Here is an 18,132-nt window from a genome sequence, read left to right as displayed (position 1 = left end):
TCTCAGCCCTGCCTTGTAGGTGTGACCATTACCAAAGCCTCAATGGGGATTGGAACTTCCAGGCCAAGCCTGGAATGGCTACCCACTACACGTCCTCTCTTCTTTATGTTTTCTTCTTTAATTAGAGTTTAGTAATCATATGGTTTTATATTTATACATTATACACTCATGTATCTCACTGAGTTTATTAGTGTTGCTACTGTGTACATGTGTTTAAGGCTGCCATCTCACCACTTGGGGTTGGATAACATATCAGAGAGATTTAGAAAAGTACCTAGAGAAAAGTGATTCTTTCTCAACAGCAATTGTTGCCTATAGCTCTTTATCTAGGGGTGGGTCCTTGTGAAATTTTTCACAACTATGTTGACATGTCTCCTGGAATTGTCATTATGCAGATCTTGTTTGGGAAACCACATTATTGAGACTTTACAGATACAACATTCCTACCAAGCACAGGAGCTATCATATCACACCAGACATCTTATTCTTGCCTTCTAACATTTTTGGCATATGACCAAGCTATACCACATATTGTCAAACACCCAAAAGATTCTTTCTACTACAGAGAATCTTGCTCATCCTTGTTCATTGATGCTCTATTCATAATAGGAAATGGAAACAACCCAAATGCCTTTTAAGTAAAGAATGGATAATGAAAATGTGGCATATATATGCAATAGAATCCTATTTAGCTGTGAATAAAAATAAAATCATTAAATCTATAAGCAAATGGTTAGAAATAGAAAATATACTGATATATACATATGTATGTGATTATATATAGAAGATAGATAGATGATAGATAGATAGATAGATAGATGATAGATTGATAGATTGACAGATATAGATTTAAATGTAGTTAGGAGATATAGAGGGAATTAATTCTCTCCATAAGAGCCATGGGCTATATAACAAAACACCACTACCTCCCTATCATATAAAACCTACTTCTGAATTCCTAGAGTAGTAGTCCAAGAGACTCTCAAAACAATTTATGGTCTTTCCATTGATCTTGGTTTATTTCCTGAATTTGAATTTAAGTCTCCATTGAATTACACACTTTGTACACAATACTTGAAGAATTTAATCTGTAAAAGACATTGTAGTTTCCTCTGTGAATATAGGATTTAATATCATTGAAAGGTGCTATGCAAGTTGCCAAGGGAAAAATAGCTAAAAATTCTAGGAACCATGGCAATGATTGTCCCAGCAATATACCCCCAACGGTTAAATAGTGGCTCTTTTATGTAGAGAGTAGTCAATAACTGTCTAGTTGGATTTAAGGTCCATTCAGTAGGAGGGAATTCATGTCTCACACAAAAAACACAGCTAAGTACCCATGAATGAAGAGCTTATAGACCCCAGAAGAGAACCCAAGGTTGCCATTTTCTTAAAACAATATAGATTATAACTGTATAAAATATTTATCTTTATACACACAGATTAGTGAAGATTTCACTTCTTATCCACATTCCTTTCAGCAAGACCTATCAGCAAGACAATAACAAAGATCCTCAACTGGCCAAACTTTAGAGTGACTATGTGGTAAACAGTCATAATTAGTACAGTTATAATAAAACACTCCCAAGACAGAGAAATAGTCAGATGAAATTTTATTTTAGCATTTTGAAAATATGTATTTTACTTTGTAGAACCAGAAACTGGATCTTAAATGAGAATGCTACCCATTCATTCATTTGGCTATTCTTTCATCAATAGTTTTTTAAGTCTTCAGAATAGAATATCTTCTAATAGTTGGGAAAAAGTTCTACCCAGGAATGTGGCTTTTGTACTTGAAAGGTGATTTTACAAGAACAAGTATTTAAAAAAAAAAAAAAAGCCAAGCAGTGGTGGCGCACGCCTTTAATCCCAGCACTCGGGAGGCAGAGTCAGGTGTATCTGTTAGTTCAAGGCCAGCCTGGACTGCAGAATGAGTTCCAGGAAAGGCACAAAGCTACACAGAGAAACCCTGTCTCAAAAAACCAAAACAACAACAACAAAAAAAACAAAACAAAACAAAACAAAAGAACAAGTATATATGCATATATACTTGTGTCTTGGTTTTAGCTTCCAAATGGTTATTGTTACCTTGGAACTTAATTAGCTAACATGTATCATCCTTATATACATTGTTTGCATTCATATATTTTTTTTCTAGGAGGTTTGGGGAGAGTTTATGGGGATTTTCTACATGTATTCACACAGTCTTTAGGTAGAAAATAATAGTCTCAAATTTTCTGTTATATTGAACTTATTTTCTGCTTATGGAGGCCAGTCTAGGGCAATCTCATCTTATTTCTTTGTAACTAGAAGGTTTTCATTTCTCCCCAGAGTCTTGTAATGATTCAGTCATACTGGCCTTTTGTTGTTTATGTTCACATTTGTACTCCAATTGCCTTGAATAGGAGTTGTTCTTTCTTTTGTGATCACATTATTTTAATATTGCTCTGTTCAAAATGAAGTGAGAGACTGTTTACAGAATTCCAGTACTATGTATGAGTCAAAGTAGACTGCCCTTGTGACAGTAAAGGTAGAACAGTGGTAAGAGACAATGAGAAATGATCTTACTCTCTCATTGAGCACAGCACAAGGTAGTTTCTTTATCTCTTTTAAGAAAAAAAGGGTTATTCTTAAATAAATTTGCCCAAAGAATTTGTGAGCAAGATAGATCTCATATCATGTCCTATGCTCTCAGAAACCATAGTAATGATACCTTCAATTCACAACATAATCAATTCTATAAAGTATGCAGTATGAATTGAGAAACATTTACATTATGGTTTTGTAAAATAGATTAGTGTCATACATAAAAATAAATGTATGTTGCTTAAGTCCTATATTCACATTTTCTTCTTATGAATTTCCTCAGTTCTGCCACTTTAGGGCTAAGAATATACATGATTAACTGATATAGATATAATAGGATGAAAGGGTAGGTTAATGAACTTTCAAAGATCAACAACTTGTTTAAAATGTTTTACATTGGTATAGATTTTAGTTTATTGATACAAACTTAAAGTTAATTTTGTTATACTGTGTGTATATTTATACTCTTGTTTAAGGTATTATGTTTGTACAGCTCATTTAAAATTGTAATGGATAATTAAAAATAGATTAATAATTAGTCATCTATGATAATCATACTTGTAGGATATTAGTTAAGTTTTCTAGGTATTCATAGATATATTTTAGATAGACAGGTCATCTTCAAACCCTTCAGAGATCTACAGAATATGGTATTTAAAATGTTTTAATAACTTTGGAATTTTTCTTTTTTGCTATGACTATGAGACATAGCAGTCGCTGGCAGTGTCTCTCCACCCAGCCTTCCACTTCCCAGAATTTGCATCCTTCTCCTGGTTCTCAGGTAATATATCCTTCTGAGGTCTTTGATATGTTTGAAGACTAGGTAGTTATAATTTCCTCATTTATGATAAAAGATAACTTAGATATAAAACCTTAGACTCACAAATATAAGATAGATAGAATATTTTGTTTAATTTTGCTAAAACTAATAGACTAGATATAGTAACTATAAATCTTGCCTGATAATTGTTTTGTTATATATAATTTTACTATGTAAAAGTTAAAATCTTCCTTTAAAAAAAAGAAAAAAAAAGGGGAAGTGCTGTAGGATATCGCTCTGTATAAATAAAATGCTGTTTGGCCAGTGGCCAGGCAGGAAGTATAGGTGGGACAAGAGAGAAGAGAATTCTGGGAGGTGGAAGGCTGCGGGGAGAGTGACACTGCCAGCCACCGCCATGACAAGGAAGATGTAAGGTACAGGTAAGCCACAAGCCACGTGGCAAAGTGTAGATTAATAGAAATGGGTTAATTTAAGATCGAAGAAGTAGATAATGAGAAGGCTGCCACGGCCATACAGTTTATAAGTAATATAAGCATCTGAGTGATTATTTTATACATGGGTTATGGGACCTCGGGGCTTGGTGGCACCTGGAGAGAGGATCTCCAACTACAATTAACTCTTACATCATCATTATTTTCTGATGAAGTATTATCACATAATTGTTTTCATCTGAATGAATATGATTTTAACTATTTCTTTATACAGTGAAAATTAAGCCTGAGAATGAACAAAATCCAATAGTCTATAAAGAAATAGCTTCAATGCCATGTATGGGAACAATGACGGAAACTTAGAAGTGGTCCTGAGGGTTCATGTACTATATTCAGTGGTTCTTTGAATTTTTCTGCGCCATTTGAAGTCTTGTGATGTAAGATGTCAGCTCCAACCTTTGATTTATCACAGTGAAAAAATGCTAGCTAAGTGTTGGTCCTTGTAAATATTTTATAATCTACATTGTTCAAATGTTTTTTAAATTCATAAAAGATAAAAATTCTTAAAACCATGTCCAAATATTGAAATAAAAACAGACCTTACAAAGAGTAAAGCCATATTTCCTACTATCTAGACATCAAAAGCTATCTAAAAACATGGTTATTAATTAACTTGGGATGGAAGAAAGGTAATATTTATATAAACCACTTTCAGGGCTGAGTTTTCAGCAATTGAATGTTGAACAGAAGAACATTAAATGTTGATAAGCTTATGAAAGTGCAATAAAACTTTATGAGTAGTCAATATATACCTGAGCAATTTTCTCTGATCATTACTTTAACAGCCTTGCCCAGCTCCATCAGAACACAGCAAACAGGACAGGCTATGAGCTAAGGTAAGTCTCCAGGTCCCATTATATCTCTATGCTCATGTTTCTAAGCAAACATGGTTTTCTTTAATTATGTTAGAAATAGCCCCATTTCTAATTTTTTTAATAGTCAGATAGTAAATTTGTCATTCTAAGTATGTTTCTTGTTCTGAAAGCAGGGGAATGAATTTAAATTTTATGAAATATGAACATTTTTCTAGCTTGTTATAACAGTTTTTGTTCAAATATAGGTAGAACCTTGGTTTTGTTTAAATATTTTTATGGCAGAAAGTAGATTTGAACATTTAAAAAATACTGGAATACTCCAGTTATTGTGAAAGTATTTTTTTAAATAGTATCTGCATTAGAAGAATAGACTCTAGATTCATTACATATTTTATTATTGCTTGCAGAACCATAGAATAACATCCATCAAGATATCATTTAATAAAGCAGTATTCATGTAAAATTGGTTAGCAATTGTAACTTAAGTAGTTTTGCTGATTAGTATTGCTGTTATTTTCACTCACAAAGTGGATAATTTTAGGCCCTATTGTTTTTAATACTCATACATAATTTGATTTTTGAATATGTTTTTTGTTCTTGATTTCTACATAAAGGAATGTTGGTGTCATGATACTATGCATTTTCAATTTTTTTGTTATATTATATTAGACTTTATAAAATGTGCTTTTTCAATTTTTGTTGAGATTACAATATACTTATATTTCATCCCTCTACCCTTCCCTCTGCCCAAAACTCTTCCCTGTACTCTCTTCAAACTCATGGCTCTTTGTTTTTCATTGTTCTTACATATATAAATGCCCACAGCCTGTTGGCTCAGAAATTAATATATAAAAATTCATAATCAGTTGTGGCTTACTGACAAAAAATTTTATGTTTAAGCACAAACTCTTTTCTTTTCTCAGATGGCAAAGAAGAAATTCAGTGGATTAGAAATCTCTCTGATTGTCCTCTTTATCATTGTCACAATAATAGCTATTGCTTTGATTGTTGTTTTAGCAACAAAGGTGCCTGCTGTGGAAGGTAAGTAATACTCTCCATTTTAAGCAGTAGAGGGAAGTTAAGTATCTGTGGGTTAAAAACTGGTAAGGGGAAGTAATGAATTAACTTTCATAAGTTGCAAGTTGCCCTCTTGCTTCCACAATCATGTAATAACATCAAAGCAATACCCCCTGACCAATGAATAAATGAATGAGATCAAAAACAGTTTTTAAGTAATTTACGAAAAGTGGTATGAAACGTGAACAACTCAGTGAAAGTTCCAAAGTTGCTACAACCTTTTCTGTCTACTGAAGTCTGATATTTTCAATAGAAAGCACTAAAATTAAAGCATCTGTGCACTTAGACATTAGTGGACTTCCTAGCATACATTATTTAAGAAAGAGAAATGAAGCAGAGTGGTAAAGTATTAAAACAGGTGGAATAACTTGCCAGTGGGATCTCCCTCCTCCAACATCTCATCACTCAGTTTTGAGGATGCCAAGATTTTTGCTTTGGTTTTCAGAAATTTGAACAGTACATGGGTAGGATAGACAACATTCTCTTTGTCCTTGCTGTAACTGATGAAGTAGAGAATACATGACAAGGTACAAAGAAGGTGACTTAAGGCTTTGTGTTTCTAATGATCTTTTCCTATCCTAACTAGAGGTCCTTTATATTATTATTGACCTCAAATTGTCTTTTCCACTTAAATTTCCATTGAACAGACAGGAGGTGAAGAGGATGTTCTACAGTGTACTTAAGTCAAACACCAGTTAGATATCCCACCACTCTCACTCTCATACCTTCTCCTGGTCATTGACAGCTCTATAAAGACAATATTCTTTTTAAAAAGAGGTATTTAGTAAGTAGACAGTGTTCTGCCTGCATGTATGACTGCTGGCCAGAAGAGGGTGTCAGATCTCATTACAGATGGTTTGAGGCACCATGTACTTGCTGGTAATTGAACTCAAGACCTCTGGAAGAGCAATCAGTGTGCTTAACCTCTGAGCCATCTCTCCAGCCCCTCTCATTTCCAACAGTTTAATGAAGATCTAAATAAAATGTCAGGTTCTACCCCCCCAAGATAATATTCATCTCTACTAGAAATCAGACCATGCCCATAATTTAAAAATATTATTTAAACCTTTTGTTTTATTGACCAAGACTTGAATTTTCATATCTTCTAGAATCAGAAATTGATGTCATTTTAATTAAACATAAAATGAATCAACGTGTTAAAATATTAATTACTTGAGAAATACATAAAAATAACTTTAGCCGGGCGGTGGTGGAGCACACCTGTAATCCCAGCACTTGGCAGGCAGAGCCAGGTGAATCTCTGTGAGTTCGAGGCCAGCCTGGGCTACCAAGTGAGTTCCAGGAAAGGCACAAAGCTACACAGGAAAACCCTGTCTCAAAAAAACCAAAATAAATAAGTAAATAAAATAATAATAATAATAATAATAATAATAAATATTTTCTTCTTCCAGTAACTGAAAATCCAACTTCAACCCCTAGTGTTGGAAAGTGTCCCAGTGAGCAAGATGATCGTATCAATGAAAGAATAAACTGCATCCCAGAACAAACTCCAACACAGGTCTGCCTAGAATGCTCTGGATGATTTTAGGAATAAATACACCATTATTTGAAGAAAACTGCTCAATAGAGGTTAATTCCATATGATTAAAGATCTAAACATAAACTTCCCTTAAGTTTCCATTATTTCTCTGGATAAACATACCACAGAATTGATATTTCAATGAGCCTGCTTTTGATTCCTTTGTTCTTCTCAAGTTAAGAGGTTAATATCCATCCATACTTACCAAACTATTGTTGATATTATAAACTTTCATGAATTTCCATCGCTCTTCCCTACTTCTTAATGTATAATCTGTAATAGCACAGGGACCTTGAATAACACTTGAGCATAAGCTATGTTATTTGTAGTGGCGGGGATAAGAACAATTTCTAGAAAATTAAATACTACTCACTTTTCCAAATATATTACTATTTCATTGTATGACAACTAGAAGAGAAGCTTGTTGGATTCATGTAACCATACATTGTCTCAGACTTTTCAATTCACAAACCTTGTGAAAATAAAAGTCAATAAGTACATGTCTTTTATGTCTATATTTGACAAGTCCTATAATATTTGTGTTTGAATCTCACTTCAACATTCCTTATCAAACTAAATAATAAAATATTTACCAGAACTTTCATGCATTATAATTTACATAGGATTTTCTTATTAGTTTATCAGAAACTATATAAATAAATGAAGTATGCATCATAGTAGTAAGCTTACAGTAATAACTCATATTACTCATTGATGGAGTAGCTAAGTAGATCAGTGATCACTGTTATACAGATGGAGGAAAGTTGATATTCTGATTACTATTATTCTCAAGAAATTACTGAAGATTAACCCTAAATTCTTTTTGGAAGAACATTGGTTTTCTAGGAAAGTAACATATAAAAAGGCAGTGATTTATCTCTGATGCCATCCTTAGGTCTTTCTTGTTTATTCAATCCATTAAGTTGCTGAAGAATATTTTCATTTTCATGTGTTTAGTAATAACTTAATAGTAATGAACTTAGTTATAAACTAAGCTCGTGAAGTAAACAAATTCTACTTCATGCATTTGCATTTGTCATTCAGTAAGACAAAGTGAGTCCAACATTGTGTTTCAGGCCTGTAATTCCAGCTCCCAGGGAATCTGAGGCAAGATGATCATGAGTCTGAGGCTAGCATGGGTAAATTAGCCAAGATTATAAATACGTCTTCAATGCACTAAGTGGTAGAGCGCTTACAAAGCATTGTAGGGTCTGGGCTGGACTCAAAGAACAGGAAATGAAGTTGAGGTAGAAGAAGACAGCAACAGAAAAGGGGTTTCTTGACATTTAGAAGAATAAAACCTCAAACTTAGTCAAAATAGTTTATCACTCTCATACATTGAATTTTAGACTTAACTGGAAATTCAAAGAGCTTATCAAGGCTAAGTGAATATGTCATAGGAGTTCTACAAGTGTGTACAAAGTTCAATATTAGCTCATGTTCCATAAACTAAGTAGGCATTAGTCATTAACTCGTATATTAAGATGTTTTTAATTAGATGATTTTCAAAGGTAAATTTTTACTGCAGAAAACTGATAAAGTAAATGATGAATGAATAAAAAATAAAATGTGCCAGAAATCAGAAAAATAGTCTAAGCATTCTTCCTTCTTTCTCATACTTAAATGCCACTGATTCAGCTTAGTGTTATACATTTATGCAGTAGAATTCTAATTATAGTATATACATGTATTCATCATGCATAATTAAATGAGAATTGAAGGGTTTTTGAAATTTTATTCATGAATTTATTTAAATTATGACTAATGTATTTCAGTGTTTCTTAAATTTCTGTCTGTCAAGCAAATCATAAAGAAACATGAAATTAGAGAAGCAAATAAGAGTATTAAATAATTTAAATACTAGGAAGAGCAGCAAAACAAAAGAAACATTAAATTCTACAAATGAACTAAAATTAATAACAATCACCTTTAAAGTTCATATTATTATAATTTTTTTATTTTTTATTTTTTGGTTTTTTGAGACAGGTTTTCTATGTGTAGCTTTGTGCCTTTCCTGGAACTCACTTGGTAGTCCAGGCTGGCCTCAAACTCACAGAGATTTGCCTGCCTCTGCCTCCCCAGTGCTGGGATTAAAGGCATGTGCCACCACCGCCCGGCTCCATATTATTTTTAAACTAACGCTATAATGTACGTATGTAGTGAGTTACATTATGCCTGTCAAGTATTTATGTTTACTTAAAGAGTCCCAAAACAGGACCTTATTTGGCAAAAGGGTTTTCAAAGATCTATTTCAAATATTGACTTTATATGGAGAATCTATTCAGAGTAACAGATTGAATAACGTTTAATGAAGATCAGAGTTAAGGGATGCCAACTCTTCCTGAAGTCACTGGGAGTCATGGAAAAAAGGAAGATTCTCCTCTGGATCCCCAGAAGCAGCATGGCTGCCTGGACATCTTGAGTTAGGACATCATACCAGTAGTGCTCTGAGAGTTTATTTCTGTTGCTTTAAGGTACCTTTTATTTTATGGTTTTTATGGCAGCCACAGGAAAGTACTAATAGAGTATGTTTTGAGAAATTTGCTATAGTTCCACTTTACTACATTTTTGCTTTGTCAAACTATGCTTATAATGTTCTCTGTTTTTTTTTTTTTTAAACATAACCTCACACGTTTTCTGATTATGACATCTATGTCTGGGTCTACTTTTGTATTTGAACTAAATTAAAATAAAACATCTCTGAAAGATTACTATAATGGCCATTGTTTTAATCATTTTCCAACATACCTTTGTGTTGTTGGGGATGTTTTGATATGTTACAGAACTAGAGGTACAACTGTCCAAACAAAAGCTGCATATGAGTGGTGTCAACTGATCCTCTTTGTACTCTCTCGTGTAATGTATGCATGTGCATGACTGTACATGAAGACATTCTAATGTGATAGGAAGATAGAAAACAGGAGTTTAAAGCATATGTTCAATTGATCAACATGTACAATTTGAAAAACTGTTCTCACAAAAATATGAAAATATTGTAAGAGTATTCAAAGTGCAAGTATGTTTCATAATTGAAAATTATATGGCTATTCAGTTGCACTATTGATAATGTTCAACATCATCCTGCCATTCAACATTTTAAGCATGTGTGCATTTATGGCTTTTTCTACTTTATATGATTTTTTTTAAAGTAGGAAGTAAAATCAATCGCTCTAAGTCAACATTTTATAATGTTTATTAAATTAGGGTAATTTGTTGTGACTATTTAAAATAACTCAACTGCTAAGATGTTTAGCTAATACATGGTTGTAAATTTGTTATAAACTTTTGGGCTGAGAATGTGATTAAGTGGTTGAGCAGTTATCTAGGATGTCCAACGTCCTGTTTGTCAGCACTAATCTTTGCTGCATGGTATATGGGCTTGAATTACATCTAAATTTTTATTTAAGTAACTTCACCTGCTTTAGAAGCTTAATGAACACAACATATATATTGAAATTCTTCCTTATTAGTATCATTAAGAAGGAAAAATCATAATTAATGAAGGGCATAAAGTTTTAAAACGTGTGTGCTGGGAGTGATAACAGTAAGTGAAAACAGACTCTAGTACGTCTGATTACAGTGCTAATCATGTTATTCATTTTAAAATATTTTTCCAGGCAAAATGTGAAGAGCGTGGCTGTTGCTGGAGCCCATGGAACAACTCTATCATTCCTTGGTGCTTCTTTGTAAATAACCACGGCTATAATGCAGAGGCAGTAACTGTAAAAGATACTGGTAAGGAATGTCCTTCTCATGATAGATGAGTATATGTTCTCAGTTAAATGATTTATTTTATGATTTCTTGAAAATAATATCTTCAATAGAATCTAATAAGTACATATAGCAAAATACAATATTGAGGCATTTTTCACAGTTTCATCATGTAATATAAAAAGAATTAGTTATTTATGATACAATGAGAAAATTATTAATATAGATACATTATGAATAATTGTTAATATCCATGGGGGGAAGGCGGGGGTGGGAGAGGGAGGACAGGGAACCCATGGCTGATATGGAAAATTAAAACACAAATATCCGTATAAAAAAATAAAATAAATATATTTAAAAAATTATTTCAAATGTATGTCCTTTTCTCCCCCTTTATTTAAGGACTTGAAGCCAAATTGAACAGGATCCCTTCTCCTACTCTATTTGGAGAAGACATTCAAAGTGTCCTGCTCACAACTCAGAGTCAAACCCCAAATCGTTTGCGGTTCAAGGTTTGACTTTTACTATTTCTAAAGATTTATTTCTGTTTAGTTTATGTGTGTAAAGTTTGTCTGTCTATCTCTGTGTCTGTTTGTTTGGGTGTGTGTTTCTCCTGAGAGATGTACCCACAGAGGAGAGATGAGGCCAATATATCTCCTGGAACTGGAATTACAGATGGTTATGTGGCATCATGAATATGCTGAGAACTAAATCCATGTCTTCTGCAAGAAAGAACAGCAACAGACATTAACGATAGAGCCATGTATACACCAATAATATTTCTAAGAAAGATTTTGTGATAATGTGTACTAAAAAACATGCTTTGTCTTTTTCCTTTCCATGAGTTGTCCACTGTGAGAAATATTTATGTCAAAAAATAACTACAATACTAGTTACCCCTTATGTGTCATTCTCTCCTTGAAGACAATATCAATAAGAAAAGTTTCTTTTGTAGTCATTTTTCAAGAATTCAAGCAACATATTGTAATTTAAAGTTTGATTTGATAAAAGTTGACAGTGCTCTATGAATGTAGTGGTTGAAACTTCACACTTGAGTTTAAAATAAGAGACTACTGGCTTATAGGAAGGGATTAATCATGTGCATGCATGCTCACGCATACATAGATATAATCTGTAGAGGAAAACAATGACTTTGCAATTTTTTTAGGAACACATTCAAAAGATAAATGGCTTAAATTAGTTATGTATTAAGTCAGTTTTACACTGGTAAGGATAGAACCCATGAGAATGAATATGCTAAAAAGTAGTCTACTACCACAATGTATGACAAAAATATTATTTAAAACTCTTCAGTGTGGGTGTGGTTTGTTGAGACAAAGTTTCTCAATATAACAGTCTGGGCTGTCCTGGAACTCGCTTTGTAGAACAGCCTGCCCTTGAGATCTGCCTGCCTCTGCCTCCTGAGTTCTGGGAATAAAGGCATGTGCCATCATGCCCAGTCATTTGAAAACACTTTATTCACTGTTGCAAAGAACTGGAATAAAACTAGCTGCCCATCAACAGATGAATAGATAATTTACATATATATATATATATGTGTGTGTGTGTGTGTGTGTGTACGTATAGTATGATATATATAGTATATGTATAGTTTGCTATTTTAATAAAAAAATATAATTACAAAGATTAAAATAATAATGGGTGGAGGAAGTACTAAAGAGATTAATAAATAGGAGGTATGAGAAAGTATATATACCTAATAGTTTTCTGGTACTAATTCTGTCAAGATGGTGGATAAACTTGTAGGAAACATTCTGTACTACAAGGTTAAAATCCAGTGTGAAGCTTCACAGCTTCCATCCTCATGGCTGTTTATAATCTAGAGGTGTCATTAATTTCAGTGTGTGATTTTTTTCATTTGTGAGTTTTTAAAGTATTTTAAAAATAAAAATTAAAAATATTCAATCTTCATGGGGGTATCTATAGAGTCAGACACTAAAGGCACTTATAATAACTTTGAAAGCTAGTTGTAAATTATATTATATTATATTATTATTATTTACATTAATATTAATTTAGTAATTTCTTACTATATATATATATATATATATTTCACAGCTTGTATGTAGTAAATCAGAGGTAGGAATTTCTCTATTACTTACTGTTTATATATTAAAATTTTGACAGATTACAGATCCAATTAATCAAAGATATGAAGTGCCCCATCAGTTTGTAAAAGACGTTGCTGGAATCCCAGCTGCTGATGCACTTTATGATGTCCAAGTCACAGAAAACCCATTCAGCATCAAAGTGATCAGGAAAAGCAACAAAAAAATCTTGTAAGTGATGCTTTCATTTTGCATTTACATCAGTTCCAATAGGTGGCCAATATTATTCTCTTGTCAGAGGATAAGAACCTCTTAATGTCAGTTCCGGTTCACAAAGAATATCCCAAAAAAAGTATAAGTAAAGATCTATAAATATTATGATGATGAAATAATTTTGATTCCCATTTAGAAATAAACTAAAATACAAATTTGAAAACATCAGTTGATTCCAACCAAAGGCAGAGATGGAGAAAAGTCTGATAACACTGTAAATTGTCAAATTTACTCAAATGAAAGAATGCGTGCTCTGTTTGTTACGCTCATTATTACCTCTTTTCCAAAAGAGTACTCAGAATTTAATGGTTTTTACTCAGTGAGGTATGAATTTCCATGGCAATGTCAAAATCTATTCCTCATACAGATCAAGTTAAATACAAATTGAATATTTTCATTTAGAATGCGTTGTCTGGGGCAAGGAATAATTGTTGCAAAGAATTTAGTAATTTCTTGATAAAATTTCAGTCTTCATGCAGGAAGCATTATATGTATGCACACACACACACCATATGTAACAAGAATTAATAATAAAAAGTTATAGATTTTAAAAGGGTAAACAGGGATATACGGGGAGGAAGGGAAGGGGCACTGATACAGTAATTATATTATAATTTCAAAAAAGAATTGTTTTAATAAAGTGATGATTTTTAAATGGAGAAAAGTGAAGACGCTGGCTCTATGTTAACAGCTAACGATGGACAGTGTTGAAAAGCAAAACTCATAACATGACTTTTACTAAATTTATTTGGAAATTTTTATATTTTGCTTTGTGAAATTTCCTAAAAATTACTTAATTCTAAGCATAGTAATTCAGCACAGGAAGAAAAAAAAATCACTGAATCAATTACGTGTGAACTCTAGATAATAATTCTAAACATAGTATTGAGTAACATGATACTTATCTTGGGTCTTGATCATAGTCAAAGATAGGAGGCTTTTGCTAATTAGACATGAAGAACATGTTTTCAAGATTTTTTTCATGACATCTATTAGTTTTAAAATAGTGGTTTTGAAATTAATTTTACCATGCATGAATGAAACCTGTAGAGTGATGCATTAAACACAGTACCAAGGACAATGAACACAGTTAAAACCTGAGTCTGCAGAATACGATTCAGGATCTTTGAAAACATGGCTTGCTTCATTCATTCATTCATTCATTCATTCATTCATTCATTCATTTACTTATCTATTGTTTATGTGTAACACAAATGATAGTGGTAATTAAACTCTACAACTGTAAGGTGGACTAAAGGGTAGGGTGCCTGTGAAACTTTGTATTAATGAAAATGAAGTTATGCTGATGACATAAACAAGTTATATTTGTGGAACAATTTATATTCCCTAATCATGACTGCAGCTGAAATCTGACACCTTAGAAATCAAATATCTTGGGTGATGTCTACGTTTAACTAAAACAAAGGAATATTTCATCTGTACACACACTATTTCTTTTTCTTCTGTGGTTCAGGTTTGATACCAGTGTTGGTCCACTGGTGTACTCAAACCAATATTTGCAGATTTCAACAAAACTTCCAAGTGAATATATTTATGGTTTTGGCGAACATATTCATAAGAGATTTCGTCATGACTTATACTGGAAAACATGGCCAATATTTACTCGAGATGAACTACCTGGTGATGTATGTTATTATCTTGGCTTTATAGATTAAATGATTATACTGGAGAAGTTGATACATTCATGGCAAATGACAATATTATTTATATGACACTGCTGATTAAATTATTTACATAACAGAAATACCTATCCCAGCATTGTATTTATTTTAAAAATTATATTTGGCAACAAAGTATCAAGTTTATTATAGAATTTTCAAACATGATTTGTTTGTCTTGATCCTCCTCCACCTCCTCAAAACCTTCCCTTCCTCCTGCTTCCAGACTTGCACCCTCCTACCCCCAGTAGCCTTACTGTTTTTTCTGTCTCATTCGTTCAGTTTTCCTCTCCCTTTCTCAACATCTGTTTCTCTTCATGTTCACTGTTCTGGTTACATGATGTGTCTCATGATAGAGAGAAAGAGAAAAAATGAGAGGTTACGTGTTTAAAAACCAGTACTCACAAGTGAGAGGGAGCATATGGACTTACCTAATTACAGTATTGTCCTGTTCCATTCATTTCCCCATAAACTTCAATATTCTTTAAAACAAAATAAAATATGGTTGTATATATTTATCACCTTTTCATCATTCATTCATCAGTTGATGGTCATCTAGTCTGGTCTATTTCCTTACTATTATGAATAGAGTAACAGTAAGTCTAGATATGAAGGTATCTCTGTTGTAAGATATGTAGCCCTTTAAGTAAATGTCCTGAACTAGTAAACAGCAGCAATATGGTAATTTTGTTTTTAGTTTTTTTTTTTTTTAAAAAAAAAAACTTCTATACTGATTTTAATAATGGATGTACCAGTTTACACTCCCAACATCTTTGAACAAGGGCTCCTATGTCTACACATCCTCACTTGGGTTTCTGGCCATTTGTTTTATTGTTCTTTTTGTTAATTAAAAAATATATGTATATGTATTTATTTCATTTATTTTTATATGTGTGTGCACTTTGTCTGCCCCTATGTATGTGTACCATGTGCATGCCTGGTATTTGCAGAGGTCAGAAGAGATTATGGATTCCCTGGAACTGGAGTTACAGTGCTGAGCTTTTTCGTGTATTTTCTAGAACTCAGGTGCTCTGCCAGAATGCCTTGTACTCTGATCCACTGAGCCAACTCTTCAGTTCTCGTTTGTTTTCTTGATAACCAGTCTTATTCAAGCAAAATGGAATCTAAGTGTTGTTTTAGTTTGCATTTTCCTAATGGATAAGAATATTGAACACATTTTTAAATATTCATTGATCTTTTCTGTACTTCCTTGTCAGAGTCACCTATTCCATTGATTACTTCAGTTGATCATCAGATTTGTTCTTTGGGTATCTTGCAGTTCCTTATATATTCTATCAATTAACTACCCTGTCTGTAATATAGCTGTCAAATATTTTCTCCAGTTCATAATATGGCCTCTCTTTTGCTCATACCTTCTTGGCCATGAAGATTTTAATTCTAATTTGCTACCTCTTTGCCATTAGAGACTTGTTCAGAATGTTCTTCTCTGTACCTAAACACTTGAATTATTTTCCTACACTGATTTTAGCATTTTATGTTTTTAAAATTAAGAACCTTAAGTCATTTTGAATTCATTTATATGAATTTCATGCAGAAGCGATACATAGAACTAACTTATCTTAATGAAGTCTGATAGAAAAATATCTTCACTAATTGATTTTTTTGTCAGTACTTGAGCATGCATTTATAGCTAAGGACTGCTTACTTTTTACTTTTGTATTTTATTATTCTATTTTTAGTCCTCTTGTAATTAAAGACAATGATCTGGAATAATTTCAATTACCATGCTCTCCACAGGGTGAAGTATCTACCTACCTTTAGTCACCATCCATGGCAGTTACGTCAACTTCCTCCTGATCCACAGCACTCAATCCCCTAAAACATCTAGTTTTTGCAAGAAAGATGATTTCTTTGTAAATAACACAATTTCAGATTGTTTGTACTTCACATAATAAATTATATGAATTATCATGTTACAAGAACTTCTCCCAGACTCTGCCACGAAGAATTCAGCTTTTAATACTTTCCAGAGCCTCCCACTTTGAGAGGATCATAGTCAGATTGCTTTTTTTTCTGAATGGATTTGTTTTTTGCATTAATGTGGAACTTTCAAGGCCAAAGGATCAACCCCTAAATTTATATTTACTTAGTACTTGGTTATCGTTATTATTTTTAGACATGAATGCATGCTATTTCTCCAAAGGAATAAATGGACAGTTGTTTTAAGAAACTTTCCTTGGCACAAAAACTACTGTTTAATTCTAGCAGTATCTGTTAGAGTTGACAGCATTGCCCTCTGAAATAAACACCAGGCTAAAAGTTTCTTCAAGCTGTCATTCTACACAGGCTTTCATTTAAGCTTCTGTATAAAACCAATCAGATAGACTTAACTTTTCACTTGTTCTCCTTTTTAGGACTTGCCTGTATTATCACAGGCTCTTAACAAATACACTGCATAATCTAAGACAGACATCTTTCTGTGTGCCCTATAAAAAAATGGGTCCTGATGAGTGTTGCCATAATATCCACATGGATTATTGAAATATTTCTAATTCTAATAAAGCAAAAAGAAGCAAGTGATCTAATAATACATGTTAATGTCTCCTTTTGCTAACATAAAATAATTAACTGCAGTACATTATATTATTTTATACTATAATTTTTATGTGATATATCATAAGGGAAATTAGTGTAGAACTATAGAAGGTTAAATTATAAGAGTAAATAAATTTGTAAAGTCATTCTAGCTTATTTTGTTTTCACATTAGATTGAGTTCAATATTTAAAATTTGAGCTTCACCTTTCAGAATAATCATAATCTCTATGGGCATCAGACATTCTTCATGGGCATTGAAGATAACTCTGGAAAGTCATATGGTGTTTTTCTCATGAACAGCAATGCAATGGGTAAGCATGGTTTATTTGATAATATATTTACATGGAGTTTATCTTGACATGTTCAAACACACTTTTGATTCCTATCACAGATATTTGATTTCAAACTAAACAATTTTGTAAAAATTTTATTGGGAGGTTTTAAAATTAGGTTTTAGCTGTGAGTGTTTCTATTTGGGAAAGTATACATTGTGTTGTGACTCACAGGCAATCTTTTTCCCTTCAGAATAAAGCTGAAATGCGTTCACACAGAT

At 32.6% G+C, this 18,132-nt stretch overlaps 1 protein-coding gene across 1 annotated transcript in view; it reads left to right on the top strand.

The window, feature by feature from the left end:
- The window catches only part of Si (sucrase-isomaltase), a 173,509-nt gene that overhangs the window by 95,578 nt on the left and 59,799 nt on the right, over positions 1 to 18,132 (top strand). The window contains exons 3-10 of the mRNA XM_036189531.1: positions 4,644 to 4,694; positions 5,597 to 5,714; positions 7,163 to 7,269; positions 10,908 to 11,025; positions 11,404 to 11,513; positions 13,150 to 13,301; positions 14,818 to 14,989; positions 17,791 to 17,890. Coding sequence (XP_036045424.1) covers positions 5,597 to 5,714; positions 7,163 to 7,269; positions 10,908 to 11,025; positions 11,404 to 11,513; positions 13,150 to 13,301; positions 14,818 to 14,989; positions 17,791 to 17,890 — 877 coding nt within the window. The 5' untranslated portion in view covers positions 4,644 to 4,694. The remainder of the gene's footprint in view (positions 1 to 4,643; positions 4,695 to 5,596; positions 5,715 to 7,162; positions 7,270 to 10,907; positions 11,026 to 11,403; positions 11,514 to 13,149; positions 13,302 to 14,817; positions 14,990 to 17,790; positions 17,891 to 18,132) is intronic.

This window comes from Onychomys torridus, chromosome 6 (assembly GCF_903995425.1).
Source record: "Onychomys torridus chromosome 6, mOncTor1.1, whole genome shotgun sequence".
NCBI lineage: Eukaryota > Metazoa > Chordata > Mammalia > Rodentia > Cricetidae > Onychomys > Onychomys torridus.
Note: the sequence above shows the minus strand (reverse complement) of the source record. Positions and strands in the feature narration are given on the sequence as shown.